Source organism: Epinephelus fuscoguttatus, linkage group LG23 (assembly GCF_011397635.1).
Source record: "Epinephelus fuscoguttatus linkage group LG23, E.fuscoguttatus.final_Chr_v1".
Lineage (NCBI taxonomy): Eukaryota > Metazoa > Chordata > Actinopteri > Perciformes > Serranidae > Epinephelus > Epinephelus fuscoguttatus.
In genome coordinates, this window is record NC_064774.1 from 10,253,635 (window position 1) to 10,275,147 (window position 21,513).

The following is a 21,513-nucleotide window of genomic DNA, read 5'->3' on the forward strand; positions in this document are numbered from 1 at the left end:
TGCAAGTTTTGCACTTTTATGTGTGTTGCTCGTGTAGACACTTTGTCTTCTGTTTATTCTTTTATATTGCAGCGTTTCTCAAATGGTTTGCCGAAGCACACTGGTGTGATGTGATGCGTATCCAGGTGTGCTGTGGGATTTTGTGATAACCACTAAGTTTTATTGTAATTATCACCTGGGCCTGTACGAAAAGTTATGACTGAATTTTTAATTGACAGTATCAGTATGTCGTGCGCACCCATTTAAGTTTAATTTAATTTAAAAAACCTTCACAGGGAAACTATTTGTTGCCGTTTGCGCGTGGGAATTATAAGTGTGAGACACATCCAAAGCTCTGATTAGCAGCTAGTGTGATGATAACACGTAAAGGAGAAAGCTATGAGTGGGACAATAGATTGCTTTATTGTACGAAGAAAATTACGACAAAGTACCAGCGACAGACAGCAGACAGTATCACGAAAGCTACTGGTCTTAGTCTTTCTTATTTTCATTGTCTCACGTCGTGATGAAAGTGCTCACTCATGTTATAGAAGCTATTGTGTACAGATATAAATACAGGTGTGCCTTGAGATTTTGGCTTGCTCTTTAGTGTATTGAGCACAAAATGTTTGAAAACCACAAGTTGTATATTGCCCTCGTTAAGCACTTTGTGACCTTTGTCTGTGAAAAGCGGCAAGTAAAAAAAAAAAAAGTCTTACTTTTAATAAATATCCATAAAATCTGTCACTATATTAGGGGTTGTCAGTTCACTCAGTGACCGAGAACGGGCTCCTTAAAGAAGAAAGTTTGAAGCTCTTTTTCCTGACACTGAAAAACTGTCCAATAAACCCCTTTTCACCTTTTTTGTCTGACTTAGCAACAGTAACTAAGGGGGGGCGGGACTCAAGATCAGTCAGTTAGTTTTAGGTTAAAAGTTGGGTTTAGGCATTTAGTCGTGATTATTAATGTTGGGGTAAGGTGCTTGGGAATGCTTTATGTAAATGAGGGTCCTCACAAAGTGAGATGTACAGGGAGTGTGTGTGAGGCTGTCAGTGTTTTCTGACTCTGGGAAACAAATAAAAACCCCATGAATTACCTGTTTCACAGCAGGCTCTGCAACTTAACCTACAGCTACCGGCAAGTCAGGACTCCACTAATTGTAGCCAATTAGACGAGAGTTTGTTCACATCAGTCATTGTCTCCTGAAATCAAAGGCGGTGATTAAAATGCTTTCATGTCTAAAAGCAGAAACATGATCGCAACATCTTGTCGCAACCTCTAATTACAGTGAAAAGCCCGAGGCGGTGCAGTGGAGGCAAAAAGTGAACCATTTTATTACATTAAAATGTTCCATACAAACGATGCATACACACTAGTTTCATATTGCTTCAGACATAAGTTTCTTTTCTGTTTGAATTCCAGTTAAACAACTCTGTAACAAAATGTTAAGTACAACATTTATGAAAATATAAATCTCTAAACAGGTAAGTCAGTCCTGACGATACAAAGAATACCATAGAAACATTCATTATACCAGTATGTCAACTATGAGTTGCAAACATGTAAGTTATTAAAAGTCATTCAAGTTACTGAACATACAATAATACCGTTTACTGGCTTCCATATGGACACATTCAAATATACTCTTAAACTGGCATTCCAATATATTTTATTATAAGAGGACTCTTTTTAAACTTTTTAGCAAAGATAGCACATTGTCTCTATCATAAACATAATCACAGTAGAACACTGAAACAATTTGGTAACAATATAATTACAGTACAAGCCTCAAAAAACAAAATCAGACAAAATGAAACACAAACTATAATCGGGACTTTGGCAATTACATATGATATATTTCTTTTTTCAATTTAGAAACTCTTTAGGGAAATAAAGTACTTTAAAGCTCGATGCTGCTACCCGGTTTTGAAATTATCCAAGGGCCATTGTCTCAACAGTTCAAACCTAGTAAACATACAATAAGATGGAATAGCCCTTAAAAAGTATATGTCAAAGTGTAAGTGTGTGGTTTTCAATCATGCCTGGCAGATGATTGGTCTCATCGGAGCAAGGTTATTACAGACATGCGATCGCGGTACCTGCAAGGTACAACCTCATAGATGAACTCAAAAATAACTTCTTTTAGATTGTCAGCAAACCAGATCTCAACAGCTTTGATTTCAGCCCGCTGTGATGTCACCAGGTTTCTATGGGCTCACATAAGGCTAATAGATACTGTAAATATATATATTGTGTATCACCACCCTTGCAAACACTGTGAATATGTAAGAAAAGATTTGTATTTGTAGAAATATTTTCAGCATGTCTACATAAATTTGTGCAAAAAATAGTTTCAACAGTGAGGTGACTCAAAGACAAAACAGAACTGCTTTCGTGTGATATCAGTACAGATTTGAAGCAGTAAGTACGAGAAAATATGAAAAAAAGTGATTTAAATTGAATATCTTGTTCATGAATTTCGCCATAAAAACAAAAGATTTACATTTGTAACCTAAGGGAACCCTTCTACCTCCAAACGACCATTTGTATATCAATTACTGAACTGAATTTGTGAAGTTTTTTTTCAAAGATGAATGAAGAATCCAAAAACTGAGGAAATTCTTGAAGAATCAAAATCATAGGCGACCAGGTTTAAAAACTGCAAAACGGTGCGTGTTTTCACATGTAGTCCTTTTAAAACAAAGCAAACTCAGTCCTCTGAATGTGTTTTCACACCTGCCCTGTTTGGTTCGGTTCAATCGCACTCAAGTTCGTTTGCCCCCAAAGTGTGGTTCATTTGGGCAGGTGGGAACACAGCAATCCCACTCAGGTAAGCACCGAAACAACCGGACCAAGACCTTTTTGAAGACGTGGTCTTGGTCCAGTTACAAACTCTGGTGCGGTTTGTTTGCAGTGAGAATGTGTTTCTAGTTGGAGCCGCGCCTCGTTTTCAAACTGTATGGTTTGACTAAAATGAACAATGACAGCAATATAGTCCACGATGAGCAGCGCTAAAATCAACCTGCGTAGCTGTCCCTCCATTGTGACATTAGAAAGTGTCACATTTATCTTGCAAGTGTACTCTTCTTCAATGATTGGTTTACTTCCTGGATTTTTCCCACACGGAAATTCTGACCAATCAAAAGCAGCTTTCTCACACAAGACATTTGATCTGGTCCACTTGTAAATGCTGCCGTGAGAACATGAACCAACTCTAGGCAATTATACAACTTTATAACAAAACTAGTCCCTGATTCGGACCAAACCAAGACAACTCTAGGTCTGAAAGCACTAAGGATGTCCCGATCACTTTTTTTTTTTTTGCATTCGATCCGATACCGAGTCCTTTATTTTGAAACCGAGTCTGATACCAAGTCCGATCCGATACTTTGCAAAGCATTAGGAAAGAAAAAAAAAAGACTGCATCCAAGTTGTCCCATAAGGTTTCTTTTTTATTTCAATAGTATCCAAAAAGCTTATCGGTGGTTCAGCAGCACAAAATGTAAACAAATTCAATATCTTCTTAGGCCTATATCTTTATACACTGGAAAGTGGAGGCAACAATGAACAACATAGATGAAAACCTGGCCATTTTTGTTGTTTTGATTCCTCCGATCTTTTATTACCAATTCCGATTTTGTAAAAATAACGTGATTGGATCTGAGGATCGGATCGGGACATCCCTAGAAAGCACCCTCAGTGTTCAGAATGCACAGCTGAAGCGAACCACACTGCGGACTTGAAGCGAACCATACCTTGGACTCATGCACTCCAATCCAAGTCTCATTTCTCCAGTCGTATGCTCAGTACTTCCTGAACAGACAGCCCTGTCTGACGGGGAACTGAAATATAAGTGAGAGTTATCTATGCTCTCTTCAATCCCAAGTAATTTTTACTTCCCAAAACACGGGAGCTTTTGGTCTACTGCTGCCTCGATCGGTTAATTAGTTGGTATTATTTTGTAACTCTGGTGTTTTAAAGGGTTAGTTCGGACTCACCAACGTCATACACAAACTACAGACTGAGGCAGCTCCTGCGTTCAGTGAGGTAAAATTCTGTTTTTGTGACTGGATAACTGACACTTGGATTATACTGAATGAATTGCGTGAGTTTGTAAATGGATGTTTTGATACAGTTCTACTATAAACGCAGCCCCCAATGACTTCAGTTCAACAAGAATTTTCTCCATTTTTGGATTCTTCGGTCACCATAGAGGCATGCGAGAAAAACAGTTTTCCTTATGAATTCAACGTAACACAAGGCGAGTAACTGATATCTAAATGACCATTTGGAGAAGTATTCTTTGAAATGTTTTCTGTTTTGAATTTGTTCTCACAAAAGCAGTTTTTTTCTGGGTAACCTCACAGTTGATACAATTTTAGAATTTTGTGTTTTTAAATCTTACTATACATTTATTTATTTGATGTTGACAGTCTCAATTTTTTTTCTACAACTACATTTTCCCCTACACAATCACAATCTTGAATTTTCCATGCAGTTTTTTTTCACAGGTTAACAAAAGCAGATATGCAACCAAATGTTTTCATATTACTCTAAACATCATTTCACAAGCTCAAAATCTTATTGACCCTTATTTGATCCCATAAATTTCCAATTTCCTGACTGCTAGAAGTTGTTAAGCTAACGGCATCTTAATTGTTTTTTTTTTTTTGTTTTTTTTTTACTGATGCCAGGCATCTATCAAGAGACTGTAGCATTTCAAGTGAGTTAGCTGTAGCCTGCAAGTACCTGGATGGCCTTGTGTATTTTTGTAGGCAAATCCAAAACCTATTTTAAGACAACTCTAGAACACGTTAAACAATCTACACATTTTCATATGAATAAATAATTTCTCACAAACCACTCATAAAGTGCATCCACCTACTGTCTAAACCTCTAAGTATATTCACATGGCCGGGTTGTTTCAGTGAAACATTGGGCTAATCACTCTGTCCTTTTCTACTGGAACATTTGAACAAACTCCACTAAACCTAAAGCAAGTACACTGGTTAAGGCGTGAATGTGTATGGTGCTATGCTACACTGTATGCTCAATAGTGGTGTTTCCCTTAAAACAAACGGCACACACACTGATGGAACTGCCGGTAAATTCACACCAAATTTACGTAAACTGTTCCGAGAAATTTCTACAGCTATCATTACAAAGAGCAATGCCGTCGATCTCTCGTGTTGTTGACTTGATTTCAGCACGCTGATCCTTTAGATTTAACATCAATGCAAGTATTATGTAACTGTGTGTATACTGTGTTTACAAATTCCCTGCATTTTCATAAATCTTGTAATCTGCACATAAAGAACATTTTAAATTCCAGGCACTCACTTTGATTGCATTAAGCACAACATAACATTTTTAAGGAGTTGCACAAATTGCAGCAGCCAAAAAGGGATATGTACATATGTTCATAGTTCTTCCTTTTTTTTGTACAGTACCGACTGATGTTGATACAAACATAAATCTACTTGTATGGCTTAATGTGCACAATGAAAATAAAGCAGCCCAGTCGCCAGAAGGAAATATTGGCATTGTATGTCTCTGCTAACCAAGAATATTGTTACATTTCCATGTTTTATACATATCAACGTCTCTAAAGTGATGTGGTGACTAAGCTGAGTTTGTCACTGGGAGGTGGAGGGAATGGTGGATGGTGTGTCGCCTCGGTGAGATGCAGACCACTGTTTGACAACAGCAAACGGCAAAACCAGTTGTTTTTAGCAAGTCATTGCTGTTTTTGTCAGCAGTTTTTTAGGCACCAAATGTGGGTGTTTTAAAGCAACCTGTTGCTGCTTTTCCACTAGGGATGGGGCCAAGAAAGGCGATTGTTTTTTATCAAGACATTGCTGCGTTTCCAGCTGGGATAGTGCCACAAGAAGCATATGTAAGCCTGCCAAGCTACAGACCACTGTTCGAGACCAACGAACAGCAAAACCAGTTGCTTTTTAGAAACTAATTGCTGTTTTCAAGCAGCTTTTTAGGCACCAAATGTGGGTCTCTTTTTAAGTGACTTGTCGCTGTTTTTCCACCGGGGCTAGTGCCACAAAAAGCAAGTATAAGCCTGCCACGCTGCAGACCACTGTTAGGGACCAACAGTCAACAAAAGCAGTTACTTTTTTTTTTTAGCAAGTCATCGCTGTGTTTCCAGCAGCTTTGTGGCACAAAATGTGGGCGTTGTATTTTAGAAATTTGTCGCTGTTTTTTTTAGATTGTGCCATGAAAAGCATCTGTTTTTCTACCAAGACATTGCTACATTTCCAGCCAGGATAGTGCCACAAGAAGTATAAACCTGCCAAGCTGCAGACAGCTGTTCAGGACAATCAATCAACAAAAGTACTTATTTCTTAGCGAGTTATTTCTATATTTTCAGCGGGTTTTGGGCACCAAATGTGGGTGTTTTTCAGCAACCCATCGCTGCATTTCCAGCGGGGATAGTGCCACAAGAAGAGACTATTTTAAGCCAAATCTTTTCTTAACCATAACCAAGTGGTTACTTTGACTAAATCTAACCACATATGAACCACAGCATTGTTGAAACATAGCCCCCAACCTTTGTTTTTTCTTTTTTTAGAAATCTGTGGCTTTTTTTTTTTTTTTTTCCCAAGCCCCAAAACGTGGGTGTTTTTATTGAATAATTGCTGTTTTTCCAGCGGGTATAGTGCCACAAAAACCAGTTGTTTTCTACCAAGACATCACTGCCTTTCAAGTCAGGATTGTGCCCCAAAAAACAGGTATTTTAAGGCAAAACTTGATCTTTCCCTAACCATAACCAAGTCATTTTTGTGCCTAAACCTAACTACATGTTAACCACAGCTTGGTGAAACATAACGTTTCAACTTCTCAACTACATATGTATGTACAAATGTGACATATCTGTGGTTTGCAGAAATGTACGATGCCAACTTTTTTTTTCTGGCGATTGGGTTGAATAAAGATAGTGTACAATGAAAGTGGCTAAGATCACTGGAATGGCTTTGGAAATGTTTGACCAAGACATTTGAATAATAACTTTGTTCTTCAAATGCAAAAGGACACATAATGGCAAACTAATATCTCACAGAATTTTACATTTTTCTTCTTTTCAAAAACATAGTTTTTTCTAACAGTCTTGTGTGTAAAACAAAGAGACACTGTATCATAAGTTGGAAGTAAGTAATACATAATTTAAGTGCAGCGTTAAAACGGTCGGCCCATTAACTACCCAGAGGGCTGACATCTGCAGCTGAATCACGTGGCTGTAAACAAGAATCAACTGCAACCCCAGAGATTCTAAACTTCATCACCTAGCTCCGCCTGCCTGTCCTACCTCCACCCACTCCTCTGGTCTCCACCTATCACTGCAGCAGTTCAGTCTTTTTTGTAGGCGTGGTCGACTCACCTTCACCGGAGTCAGACACGTTTATAGGGCTGTCCCTGGAGAAGACCTCAGTTGACTCCCTCCAAATGCAGTCGGCAACGGTCTTAAAGGAATGATTGCCGCATTTGGGCCGCACCTTCTGCGAGGCATTGTTGACAATCTGTCGGCTGTTGGAGGTGGCTATCTTTATCTTGAGGGCAGCGTCCACACGATCGACGACTGTGTATGTGCCGATGCTGCCATCCTCGAAGCCAATGATGATGTTTAGTGCTCGCTGGGAGAGAGACAGGAAGGTGGGCGTCTTGTAGAGGGAGCATGTGCCAATGCTCTTGCCATCAGCGAGGCGCATCACGATCAGATTGGACACAACGCCGGCATCGTCGTCTTCATCACAGTTCCGGAAACAGACGTACACCAGATAACGTCCATCTCTTGATAATTTCTGACGCCAAATAATACCGGCGGCGTGGACAAGCCTCAACTTCCCACTGTGAAGATCGAGGACGTTAATATTTTCATCACCCTTGGAGACTATTCCCAGTTTTCCATTGGGCGAGATCTGGAAGTCCTCTAGATTTTTAAGGAAATTGGTTGGCAGCTGGACTCGCCTACAAACGGACTCGTCTGCCACACTCCAGATGAAGACGGTCTCTGTGGATGTGATGAACACCACGCAGTCGGGACAGTCAGGAATGAGCTTGAAGTTGACGATGGTAATGCCATCATCACAGACAAACTTCTTGGATACGCTGCCCGACCACAGGCTGACGGCAAGGAGCTTGTTTTTGGAGGTTCCCACAAGAAAAGTGTTTGCTGTAGTGATGAGTGCGTTCTGGAGGGTGACTAAGATGTTGCACACTTTGTGCCCAGTCCCGAGCCTCCAGACTCTGGAGGCGTTCTGCTCACAGAGGGACACCACGAACTGGTCATTGTGGGTGATTAGCAGCTGTGATATTCTCTGTCCATTGATGCGGAAGATGTTTTCTCCGGTGTTGGTTTGCCAGATGTACTGACTGGACTTGTCGTCTGAAGTCACCATGAGATCCCCTGAGGAGGTTAGGACACAGTTCTCCACTATGCCCTCGTGCTTAAAGACTGTCTCGATAAAACCAGTGCTGAAGTTCCACTTGTGGACAGCTTCTGAACCGTCCATGGTAAACACATAATCCTCTCTGCCAGACAGCTGCAAGGTCTGGATCTTCTTGCCTGTTTTGTCGATATTGGACATTGCAGTGATTATGTCAATGTCCCAAACAGATAGCACTCCACTGCTGGCAACAGAAAGGAGCAGGTTGTGGTGGGCGGATTTGATGAGTTTGACGATAGCCCCTGAGATCTCAATGAGGCTGGCCATGCACTGTCCACTGTCCCTTCTCCAAACAAAGATGGAGGAGGTGTTTTCCATGGAGGCAACAATGCTTTGTCCGTTCTTGGAGAGAACAGCAGCGACAAAGCGTTCAGTGCGTTTTGCCTTAAACTTCTCCACCATTTTCCATACTTTCGTGTCCAGGACCTCGATACTTCTGGCTTTGCAAATGAGAATGGAGCGTTGGTCTTCGGATAACTCAATGCCCACCACTTCACTGTCGTCCCCTCTACAATCGTAATCCTCCATCAGACGTGGGTTGGTGATCTCTTTGGTGTTCCATACTGACAAACTGCCTTCATTGTCAACCATCACCATTTGGTTAAGGGTGTCCAGAACAAGAATGGACTTGACGAATCCCCCAGAAAACTCTGACGTCACAGTGGCCAACTTGTCCCCATTTCCCAGATGGAAGATGGATGCAGTGTTGAGGTACTGGCCACAGAAGGCATACATTCCATCTGGAGAGCACTGGACACAAGTCACCTCATACCAGCAATGGAACTGGTAGAGAGGCCAACCGTAGAGTAGGTCAATGACGTTGACGTCTTTACTCGCCTCAAGCCAGGCCAAAGCATGATGGGTGGACAGCGTAAAACCATTGATGAAGGCCACCCCACCAGCGACACCACCATGCTTGGACCCCTTGATTTCAACCTCGGATAAAAGGCAGGACTTGTGATTATCATAGATGAGCAGCGTGTTTTTGGTTGTGGCCACGACCAGATACTTTTCATCAGTGGTTAGTCTTATTCCCAGCACAACAGATCTGGCCGTGTCAATCTGTCTTAGAAGTTGTCTGCTCTCAACATCCCAGGTGCTGACAGACCCATCTTCAAGGGCTACAAGGACTATGTTTGGGGCAAGAGTGGGCAAGATCTCCACAATCTGCATGTAGCTTGAGCACAGAGGAAGCCTCTCTGGACTGTAGGTGACGTCCATAGAGGAGTGGAGAGGCACAATGGAGCAGTACTTCGGGCCATCTTTGTCACACTCCAGGAGGAGGTGTCTGAGCTTGGGGAGGGAGGTCACAACAGGCAGAAGCCTTTGTTGCAGTTCTGCAGACAGCGATGCTGGGTTCTTCAGCACTTTTACCTTGATGCTACGGAGAGTGGTGGCCAGGAACTTCAACTCTTTTTCTTGGGTGTAGCTGTAAGCTAGGTCAATGTCTGTTAAAGCCTTTTCAAACTGGCCAATCTTGATCATTGTGTACAGCCAGCTGAAGTTCATGATGACGCCAAACATGAGGTCATCAGTGCGCCCACTCCTGGTTAGGTGGTACACCAGCTCTGTCATCTTCCTATGGTTGACAAAGAAGATGTCAGGTTCCAAAAGATTACACTGGAACACCCAAGGCTGCTCTGGAGTCTGTCTGTCATAAGAGTACTTGTCAGAGGATGCTTTTTCATGGGCCTGCTGATGGTGGGGGTTTTTGTGATGAGATATATTCAGGGAAGTGAAATGGTTGTTATCATAAGTGAAGATCTTCTTTCTGCCTCCTGACCATGCCCCCAGGAAGTACTCTGCTAGGAGGCTGTGCATTTGATGGACATCCTCCTCGTTGCTAAGATACAGCTTCTGGGCAATGAGATGCAGGTGTCTGTTGGCCCAAACCATCAAGGTGACGTTACGTACCTGTCGTTCCACCAGATAACCGTCCAGCTCCTCTTTGAGCCTTGCAACCAAATCATAAGAGATTCTCAAGGGGTTTTTGAGATATGTTGCCACAATGACATCCCCAAGAACGATATTATCAAGGGACAGAATATCTTCCAGCTCCACCTCAGTTAGCCCAGCCTTGGCCATGGTGATGTACCCTAATGCTCTAAAGACAAACCGTTGGCCCAGCTTGTTCTCCACCGAGTAGAAGAGCTGTTCTATGCTCTCATGCACTGTGGAGCACAGGGACCTGTCGTCCACATCTTTGTGAGACCTCCAATGAACTACTTCTCTGTAGATGAGGTTGACAAACATTGGCAATGTACACTTGGCAAGCGCCTCATTGACATAGATCTGCTGGCCTGAAGTGACCTTTCTCTTCACCCCCAGCAGCTGCTGTTTTAATGTTTGGCTGCAGACCTTGCGGTCCCTCTGGCATAGTTCCACATAATACCCCTCATCGTGGATGAGTTGTCGGAGCTTTTGCAGGATGCCATGTTTATTGGGCAATGTTGAGACTACAATGCGGACTGTCCGAGGCAGATGTACGGGGAGCCACCACAGCTTGCGAACTTCGTCGCCATCTGCGAGCTGCTCCAGGGCGTCCAGGACGATGACCAAGGGTCTGTGGAATGAAGATTCCCCTAGAAGGTTGATCAGGAGCTCCCTCATCTCCTGGATCTTGTTAGGCAAAAAGTGAATCAGGCAGCGGTAGTTTATTGCAATCTGTTCACAAATGCTCTGGAGGAGGCTGCGTAGGTCTGTGGAGAGCTGGCTGGAGCCGATGAAACGGACGATGACCACTGGATCGGTTTCAGGGCCCATCTCTTTCTGCAGCCACGTGTAGGCCTGAAAAACAACACAGAGAGATGTTTGTTAGGATTCATAGAGGGCATTTTTCAAATGTAAGAGTGTTTCAAAGGAATACTTCTCACACAAAATGACCATCTGTATATCAATTAGTCATGTTACCTTGAATTCATGAAGAAAACTTTTCGCTAAAATGTTTAAAACTGAACTGAAAGTGAAAGTTATCCATGCTCTCTTGAAAGCCTGACTCCAATACACAGCAAGAAGAGGTTTAAGACATTTTACCTCATGGCAGTGTATGTGTGCTAACTTTTATTAGGCACAGAAAAACGTGTTAAACTAAGTAATGTTCATTTTTAATGCCCTCAAACATTCTTGAAGTAATTAATACACAGATTTAATTCATAAGTGAATAGTTTTTTCTCATCGTGAGAGACGTTCTATGAATGAGCACGACTCCAATTTCTGAGGCTTCATTGATATTATAATTTCATTCATGAATTCATTAAATGGCCCAGCTGAGATTTCGTGAGACATTAAGATGTTATTTGACACTTTTAGGCCAATAGTGATGACGCCTGCTCCACATTTAGCTGTGTGTGTACGTGTGAGAGATGGGAAGAGAAAGACAGAGGCATCGTTTCTGTCAGTAGATTTAAAGCTCCAATGTGTCAGATTTAGGGGGATATATTGGCAGAAATTGAGGATAATAAGTATGTTTGTTGTTAGTGTATCGGTGTACAGTCATATCTAACTACTGTAGAAACATGGCGGACTCTGTAGATGAGGACCCGCTCCCTATGTAGACATTCTTATTCTAAGGTAACAAAAACACAACTAGTCTTATTTTAAGGTGATTAGTGTGCTGAAAACAATTAACTTCGAGCAGTTGGACCTCATTGCCGTTGACATACCGACTGAAATAAGTATTGAACGCTTGCATTGAATGAATTTATAATACCTCTTACTTATTAAGTGATCAGATAAGAGTATGATCAAGGGGGGATCTATTGGCAGAAATGCAATATAATATAATAAGTGTGTTTTCTTTCCACCTTAAAGTAAGAGTAGTTGTGTTTTTGTTACCATAGAATGAGCCGTTATGTCTACATAGGGAGCAGGTCCTCGTCTATGGAGTTTGTCACGTATCTACAGTCGCCCAGAACGCATAAACCAAACACTGGCTCTAGATAGGGCCATTCATATTTTTGTGTTGGCCACTGTAGTTAGAAGTCGGAAAAACACTGACTTGTACCGTGAAACTATTTTATTTAATGTTTTTTCCAGGGTTAAATCACCAAGTCTGTTTGTTTTGGAGAGCTTTAAAGTCTGTCGTGTTTGTGAAAGTTTGTAAAAGAGTGACAGAGTCCACATGGAGAGGAAGTTGTGGTGGATATATGGGTCAAACACAGGACTTCCATCCAGGAGACCGGGGGATAATGTCACGAGTGTGTCACTGTTTATCATTTGTTCATGTCAACGTCATAGGAAGGACGGCCAGCCGAAGGCCAAGTAACGTCACAAACGCCAACACTTTCATTTCGTAACTGTTTTTGAACCAAAACAGGATGTCTTCACTGGACATTCAAACAAAAGTCATTCAGCACCTCAGTGTTTGCTGGCTTACTTGCCTTATGTTGATCACTGGCGGGTATTGTCTTTGTCGCACTCTAACAACCTTTTTATTCAACACTGAGTCACTGCACAGCAACAGGCTTAGCTTTTCTTACATCTGTCACATGATTGCACCAGTGTTAACTAGGTTTTCTGCATTCAGTGCACCCAGTCATAACATCTATTTTGTAATTTCGTCACTGAGCCATGATGTTCTTCCATCTGTGCGGATGCAACAACTATCAGCAGACTGTAAAATATCATTATGTAGCTTAGTTATAGGCTGCAGTATTTCTAAGAAAGTTTGCACCTATCACCTCTGTTGATAATTCATCTCCCAGTAAAAACCTCTTAAAAATCTGGGGCCGTGTTTGACAAAGCTTCCTTGTACAAAGAGTTGCTTCTAGTGACGAAATTCTAAGAAAATTCTTAGAGTTGTGACGTTTTCTTAGAAAGCTGTTCACTAAGTGTCTTAGCCCTGAAAAGAGCTCCGAAGGTGAAAACCTCTTAGGAGCAGGAGGTCTTTACGATGCTTCAGAGTTCCTTAATCAAAGGAGAAAATGGTGGAAACACGAAGAGGTCGGAGAAATATTCTCCAAACACTGGATGACAGTATATAAATGAAATGCTACAGATTAGATCGTGCAGGGATAATATACGTGGTCGATCTCATTAGGGACACGCACGCATTTCCCACCTAACGCTGTAACGCTAGAAATAAAATGATCACAACACTAAGATATTTGGAAAACTTGAAAAACACCAACAGTGCAGCAGTGATGACTTGAGTCGTCCAACCTAACAGTTTGGCTTCAAATACTCAGTAAAAACTAACAGTATTTCTCATTTCTTTAGTTTGTGAACAACAGTAACTCAGAGTGAGATTCAGATTCTGTATACTTCTGTACTTCTGTATACTGCATATTTCTCTCTTTTGATGTCTTCACCTGTGTCTGATCGTCTGTCCCACCCTGATAAGCCTCACCAGCAGCTCATCTCCAACATGGCGAACAGCATCAGAGAAACAGACTCTGTTTTATTCAGTGATTTTACCAGTTTTAATCACCTGGTCTGTTTATTTTGGAGAGCAAGAGATCTCTAAAAATAATTCGGCTCCTGGTAAAAACCTCTTGAACAATGAACACTGAAGGAATTCTGAGCGGGAAAAGTTTCAGCTGGTTGCAATCTGCAATCCTCACCACTAGATGCCACTAAATCCCCCTAAATCTTACACTCTGGACCTTTTAAATTATCTACACCTAAAATGTTACGACAATATTCATTTTACGTAACCACTTATCCTGTTAGGAGTCGTAGGGGCTGGAGCCTATCCCAGCTGACACTGGGCGAGAGGCAGGGTACACCCTGGACAGGTCACCAGACTATCACAGGGCTGACACATAGAGACAGACAACCATTCACACTCACATTCACACCTACGGACAATTTAGAGTCACCAATTAACCTGCATGTCTTTGGACTGTGGGAGGAAGCCGGAGTACCTGGAGAAAACCCACGCTGACACGGGGAGAACATGCAAACTCCACATACAAGGGCTCCCCCACCCTGGGTTCAAACTACAAGACAACTACAATATGCCATGTGTTATCTATGTTACATTGAGTACAGCGCAAAGTACCTGCAGAACAGGAAGCAAGATCACAGAGCTGTAAAACATAATGTACAGGTTTCATTTTCTCTCAGCATCGCTTTTGTGAATCTGTATGCACAAGCCTCACACCCACTGTTACAATCAGACATAAATGAAAGTCTACATAACTTTAATTAACTTTATTCTTACGTGCAGTAAATGCCAGCCATTATCATGAGCCCGAAATTCAGCAGAGTCTCCAATGACTCGTTCCTGCATTGGCAATATTCTCTCACTGTGCCAAAGCAGCCATTTTGCCGTTAGGAACCAATTACACACCGCTGTATATTATGCTCTAACAGTCTATTTAACAAGCAGTGTAATTCATCATCTGATATGTATTATTCTTAATCTGCAACTGTGTACTGTTTGGCTGATGATATGAAAATGTGTTGTAGCTTTATACACCTGTTATCATCACAAACTCTACTGAGGCCCGAGGCTGTGAGTTACTGAGAGGATAAAAGCTCCAAATAAAATACCTCACAATTCCCTTTGACATTATCTCTCCCTTTAAGCTCATTTATTAAAGCGTGCACGCACAAAACAATCTGTCTTTTTACATTTACAAATCCAATTTTATAAGAAAGTGGGGAAATATACTTTTCCTTACACACACACAGTTGCTGTGAATTTTTTGAGCTGGTTGCGACTGACAGAAAGATCACCGTGCAACACACAGCTCTGCCCTGAGTCCCACAAATGTTTGATGACACTTTGACCTGGATTCCGCTGGTCGCGGTGGACTGATTTAAATTATATATCAAACACGAGACCTTGTTCTCACTTTTATAAGGGTTCCTACACCTTTTCCAAAGTGACTTCAAGCACTTTTCAATCATTTTCAAGGTGGATTTTTAAGCTTATATAGCACATACTGAAAGTACCAACACATTCTCACTCCGACCTTGTCACGTATCAATGTTTGGTCATGGACTTACCACGCCCACATACGACGTGAAAGGTACCCTGGCTGTGTTAGTTGTTGACGTTCTGGGACACCTTGTCAAGTTCTGCCTGTTACATGCATTGTCTTCTTTCAAGATACACTTCTGTTTTCACAGGAAATTTACTGTTCACATACAATGTCTTTCAAAATAAAGGCACTGCGTCAGTACAACACCACAAATTGGCATTTTTTTTCCCTCCATCAATTAATGTATGTGGTTAGGTTTAGGAAAAAAGAACAGGGTTAGGCTTTAGAATCTTATGGGACGTGAACATCGCTCTCCTGGATGAAAGTCGGTGATTGTTGGCGGTTTTTGAAGACTTCTGAGTGAGACTGGGTTGAAAATACAGTACACTCATTAGTTCACCTCTTCATTACATTAAATGGGGGTACAAGTACCCCCTAGTGTGTGAGATTTTTTCTTGTGTTAATTTAAAAATACCAGTCATAACTCCAAACATAATTATATCACTAAATTCTAAGTGCAACTAATCAAAAAGATACAATTTAGTGCAACATGATGACAAAACACAGGTTTACATAGGGGAACAGTCTTCTACATGACACCTACTCGCGATCTGCAGCGATAGTTTGAACGTCTTGCACATTTTGTCCACAAGCCACCATCGAATCCAGCCAGGAAACACACTAATAATCTAGTATATCCATCCATCCATCCATCCATCTTCATCTATCTCCATCCATCATCTTCATCCATCTCCATCCATCCATCCATCTTCATCTATCTCCATCCATCCATCTTCATCTATCTCCATCCATCATCTTCATCCATCTCCATCCATCCATCCATCCATCTTCATCTATCTCCATCCATCATCTTCATCCATCTCCATCCATCCATCCATCCATCTTCATCTATCTCCATCCATCATCTTCATCCATCTCCATCCATCCATCCATCCATCCATCCATTTTCATCCATCTCCATCCATTCATCTTAATCCAGCCATCCATCCATCCATCCATCCATCCATCTTCATCCATTCATCTTAATCCATCCATCCATCCATCCATCCATCCATCCATCCTTCTCCATCCTTCCATCATCATCCATCTCCATCCATCCATCTTCATCCATCCATCCAGCCATCATCCATCAATCTTCATCCATCTCCATCCACCCATCCATCCATCCATCCATCCATCCATCCAGCCAGCCAGCCAGCCAGCCATCCATCCATCCATCTTCATCCATCAATCTTCATCCATCTCCATCCACTCATCTTCATCCACCTCCATCTATCCATCTTCATCTCTCCATCCATCCATCTTCATCTATCTTCATCCATCCATCTTCATCTATCTCCATCCATCCATCTTCATCCATCTTAATCCATCCATCCATCTTCATCTATCTCCATCCATCCATCTTCATCCATCCATCCATCCATCCATCCATCTATTTTCATCCATCTCCATCCATCCATCTTAATCCATCCATCCATCCATCCATCCATCTATTTTCATCCATCCATCCATCTTCATCCATCTCCATCCTTCCATCTTCATCCATCCATCCATCTTCATCATCTCATCCATTCATCTTAATCCATCATCCATCCATCCATCCATCCATCCATCTCCATCCTTCCATCTTCATCCATCTCCATCCATCCATCTATCCAGCCATCCATCCAACAATCTTCATCCATCTCCATCCACCCATCTTCATCCATCCATCCATCCATCCATCCATCTCCATCCACCCATCTTCATCCACCTCCATCCATCCATCTTCATCCCTCATCCATCCATCAATCTTCATCCATCTCCATCCACCCATCTTCATCCATCCATCCATCCATCCATCCATCTCCATCCATCCATCTCCATCCACCCATCTTCATCCACCTCCATCCATCCATCTTCATCCCTCATCCATCCATCTTCATCTCTCCATCCACCCATCTTCATCCATCTCCATCCATCCATCTTCATCTCTCCATCCACTCATCCTCATCTATCTCCATCCACCCATCCTCATCCATCTCCATCGATCCATCTTCATGGGGGCAGCAGGCCAAGCAAAGCCCTCCAAATGTCCCTCTCCCCAGCAACACTTCCCAGCTCCTCCTGGGGGACCCCAAAGTGTTCCCAGGCCAGATGAGATATATAATCCCTCCAGTGTGTTCTGGGTCTGCCCCGGGGCCTCCTACCAGTGGGACGTGCCCAGAACACCTCTAACAGGAGGCGTCCAGGAGGATCCTGATCAGATGCCCGAACCACCTCAACTGACCCCTTTCGACGCGAAGGAGCAGCAGCTCTACTCCGAACTCCCTCCAGATGTCCCAGCTCCTCACCCTATCTCTAAGGCTGAGCCCAGACACCTTTTGAAGGAAACTCATTTTGGCCGCTTGTATCTGCGATGTCATTCTTTCAGTCACTACCTAGAGCTCATGACCACAGGTGAGGGTTGGGACATAGATGGAGAGCTTTGCCATCCGACTCAGCTCCCTCTTCACCAAGACTGTCCAGAACAATGCCTGCATCACTTAAGATGTCGCGTCGAACTGCTGATCCATCTCACACTCCATTCTACCCTCACTCTTCAGCAAATCCCAGAGATACTTGGACTCCCTTGCTTGTGTTTAGAATCTAGTTTAGAGGATATATTAAATTATGTGTCAGAGATGTTAGAAACAGAATAAAGACATTCTGTATCCTGCACTATGATATGACGAAAAGCTTAATAAAGATAAGTTTGTCCATTTTTAGCTTTGTAATCTGGACATATCTCCCACAGCTCGGCCCACTCAGAGGACCTCTGTATTCCAGTAGATCTGATGAGGTCTGGCTCAAAAGTAAAGTCATAAATGCTCTGGGGTTCAGATGAATAAAACCAAACAGGTTCGCTCTGAATTACACCCTGTGGACTGGAGCGCAGAGTTGTTCGGCACAGTGGCCCCAGACCACTTCAACTCTGTGAATTTTCCCCTTTTAGTCTTGCTTAAATCTAATAACATCCCTCTCTCTTTCAAACACTGAGGCCGCAGAGGATTTCATACTATTATGTTTTGTTTTAACTTGCTGTGAGTGGTGAACGGCTGGAGATTAATACACAGGACGATACGGTGGTGAGAAACTTTAGCCGAAAACTACAACTGTCATTCAAAAGCTGTGATCAACATCCAGGTTCTGGTAGCAAGTACTTTATGATCTAGTTGTTTTTCAGCATTTAACTAGGTGCTAAAGTTTCCAGTTTCACATGTAATACAGGACCTAATGTGAACTGGACAGCCCACTCACACACTGTATGTGTGTTAGTGCAGCAGAGCTGTGAGAATATTCAGTATGCTAATCAGTGTGGGCAGTAAGCGTTTAAAAATACTGGATACTATCTGATAAATCATACACTCATTTGGATGAATTGTTTCATCTACTTGAGCCAAAAAACAGGCTGTTTTTAATTGTGAGAATTTAAATGGGTGAAATTAATATCAGGATTTTTGTGAAGTTCTCAAACTGTTTTTCCTTTTTTTCCTGTTGAACCAAACTTGTTTCCACGGGAGGAAACACGGTGTGACTACCAGCATGTTACAGAGAATCTTCTGAAAGTTCCACCTGGTATTGAAAACAAGAAAGAACAAAGATGTTCGCGGCACAAAAATCAGGACAGATTGTGAAAACAGGTAAACTCCCCTGATGGAAACTAGACATGTGATCCCGATGCACTGAAACAATAACTTCCATCTGTAGCAGAATTAGATGACAGCTGTAGAAACTGATTGTTGCTGAATTGTCATTAAATATCACCTTTTACTTTTTCATCCTTAAGGCCCTGACACTTTCTGTAATCGTTTTTAATGAGATTGAAGCTTTTTGCTTGCACTTTCTGTGTTGCTACTCGCCTCACATTTCTGCACTCGATGGTGCCTGACGTTTTTGCTGGAGCGTTCTGAACTCCTCGAGTTGAAAAAACTTCAACTCAGAGAGGAAGAGCGCTCCACGTTATCTCTGCTTTTTCCCATTCTCCACTTGGATGATTTCAGAGGCGGCGGGCCTTCTGTGGTGCTCACAACAACAAGTTTACAGTTGGTAAACAGTGGAGGAGAAACTGGTGGTAGTGGTTGCTGGATACCCAGAGCTATACGGCCAGACGATAGACAGCAGGTTGTCAAACTGCCCCTGAGTCATCCTAAAATATGCCTGGAAACATCCATCATGGAGGAGAAGCTCCTGGACCAACTGGTGGTACTCCCCATGATCCACTCTCTATTTTAGGGTCTCATGTACCCACACAGATCTCTGTTTATCTACAGGAACTAGATACTAATTACTGTCAAATAACTAAAAAGGCAGAGTGTACTTGCTGTAGCTCTGGCTGAGGGTGAGAGGCTGTCAGCAGATAGTTTGTTGGGGACAGATAAAAGGAGATCTGTGTGGGTACATGAGACCCTAAAAAAGAGGGTAGATCATGGGGAGTACCACCAGTTGGATCGCGGGTTTTAGATAAACACATCAGTCATTAGTTCGGTAAACTACAGATAACTATCTTGGTCATTATTTACTCTCTGAGGATCGCCTCCGCTATTTCGCAATGGTCATTGGCTCAGCTGTTTACACGCGTTTAACCATCTAACAACACAATTTGTGATTGGACGACAGAATCAACATGGCTGCCACCGTCTAACAAGCGCGGCTTCCAAAACAGTAAATAATTATTTAGGTATTTGAGAAATAAGTGGATAAAACGTACAACTATCACTTTATAATGTTTCTGAAGTGTTACTTCTCTCCTCGATGGATTCTAAAAACATGTGACGGCTCGTAACTGCCGAACGTCGCTCTGGACAGAAAGTAAGTCTGTTATTATACATGTAAAGTTCCTTTACATAGATTAAAAGTTTAAAAGCGTTAAACGTAACAAACAAGTGCTTTTACACTCGTATGGGAGAAGAACACAGAGGGTTGATGATGGAGCTGAAGTCAGGTTGTTATTGTGAGAGCTGCTTCATTCAGGTCGTTGTTTACTCACTGGCACCTGAACTGTGGTGATATGTTGTTCAATATTCAGCCAATATGACCCAAAATGATTACTTTATATCCGGGTTACAGGTCGGGCTGCGGGTCGTGTTTCAACAGGTCGGACCGGGTTGCGGTACTAATTGGCCTGATGCGCGGGTTTGCAGTTCAGGTGCGGGTTTGTACATCATCGGGTCGGGTCGGGGCGGATCTTTAAATTTGGACCCATGCAGGACTCTGCCACCAGTTGGTCCAGGAGCTTCTCCTGGACCAACTGGTGGATCATGGGGAGTACCACCAGTTGGTCCAGGAGCTTCTCCTCCATGATGGATGTTTCCAGGCATATTTTAGGACGACTCAGAGGCAGCGTGACAACCTGCTGTCTATCGTCAGGCCGTATAGCTCTGGGTATCCAGCAACCACTACTACAGTTTCTCCTCCATTGTTTACCAACTGTAAACTTGTTGTTGTGAGCACCACAGAAGGCCCGCCTCTCAAATCATCCGACTGGACAATTGGAAGAAAGATGACGAAAAATGAGAACACGTGGGGTGTTTTTCTGCTGAGTTGAAGTTTTTTTTTTTTTAACTCGAGGAGTTCAGAGTGCTCTGGCAAAAACATCAGGCACCTACAGCGCAGAAACATGAGGCACGTCACAACACAAAAACCACGAGCACACAGCTTCATTCTCATTGAAAACAATTACAAAAAGGCGTCTCCAGCTGCTGAAACACTTTCTGTGTGATCAGGGCCTTACACACCTTCTCCTGACTCACCAGTCTCTGCTCTGTGAGAGTGTGTATATACATTTAGTGTTTTTACTTTCAATCTGACGTCCTCTGGTAATCTTTAACTCTGAAGTTTAGGCTTTGATCATCGTTTTATTGCTTGTAACATTTTATACAACCATACAACAGACTCAATGATATGAATGGCGCTGACAATAAATAATGAGTGTATCAGTGTGACGTTTATTGCAAAGGTTGGACAGGAGGGGTAGATCTGTGGGTGTGTGCTGTGTGATCTTGGCTATGGTGTAATCCTAATGTAGCTGGGCGGCCAGATGGCACACACAAAGGCAGAGAGTGAGCAGATAATACAGCGCACAAACACACAGCCACATGCACGCTCAC

At 42.3% G+C, this 21,513-nt stretch overlaps 1 protein-coding gene across 2 annotated transcripts in view; it reads right to left on the minus strand.

Moving 5' to 3' along the window:
- Nucleotides 1-1,299: 1,299 nt before the first annotated feature.
- The window catches only part of LOC125883842 (NACHT and WD repeat domain-containing protein 2), a 93,190-nt gene continuing 72,976 nt past the window's right edge, over nucleotides 1,300-21,513 (minus strand). For both annotated transcript variants that reach the window (XM_049568433.1, XM_049568434.1), the window contains exon 8: nucleotides 1,300-11,222. In XM_049568433.1, the coding sequence (XP_049424390.1) occupies nucleotides 7,326-11,222 (3,897 nt within the window). In that variant the 3' untranslated portion in view covers nucleotides 1,300-7,325. The remainder of the gene's footprint in view (nucleotides 11,223-21,513) is intronic.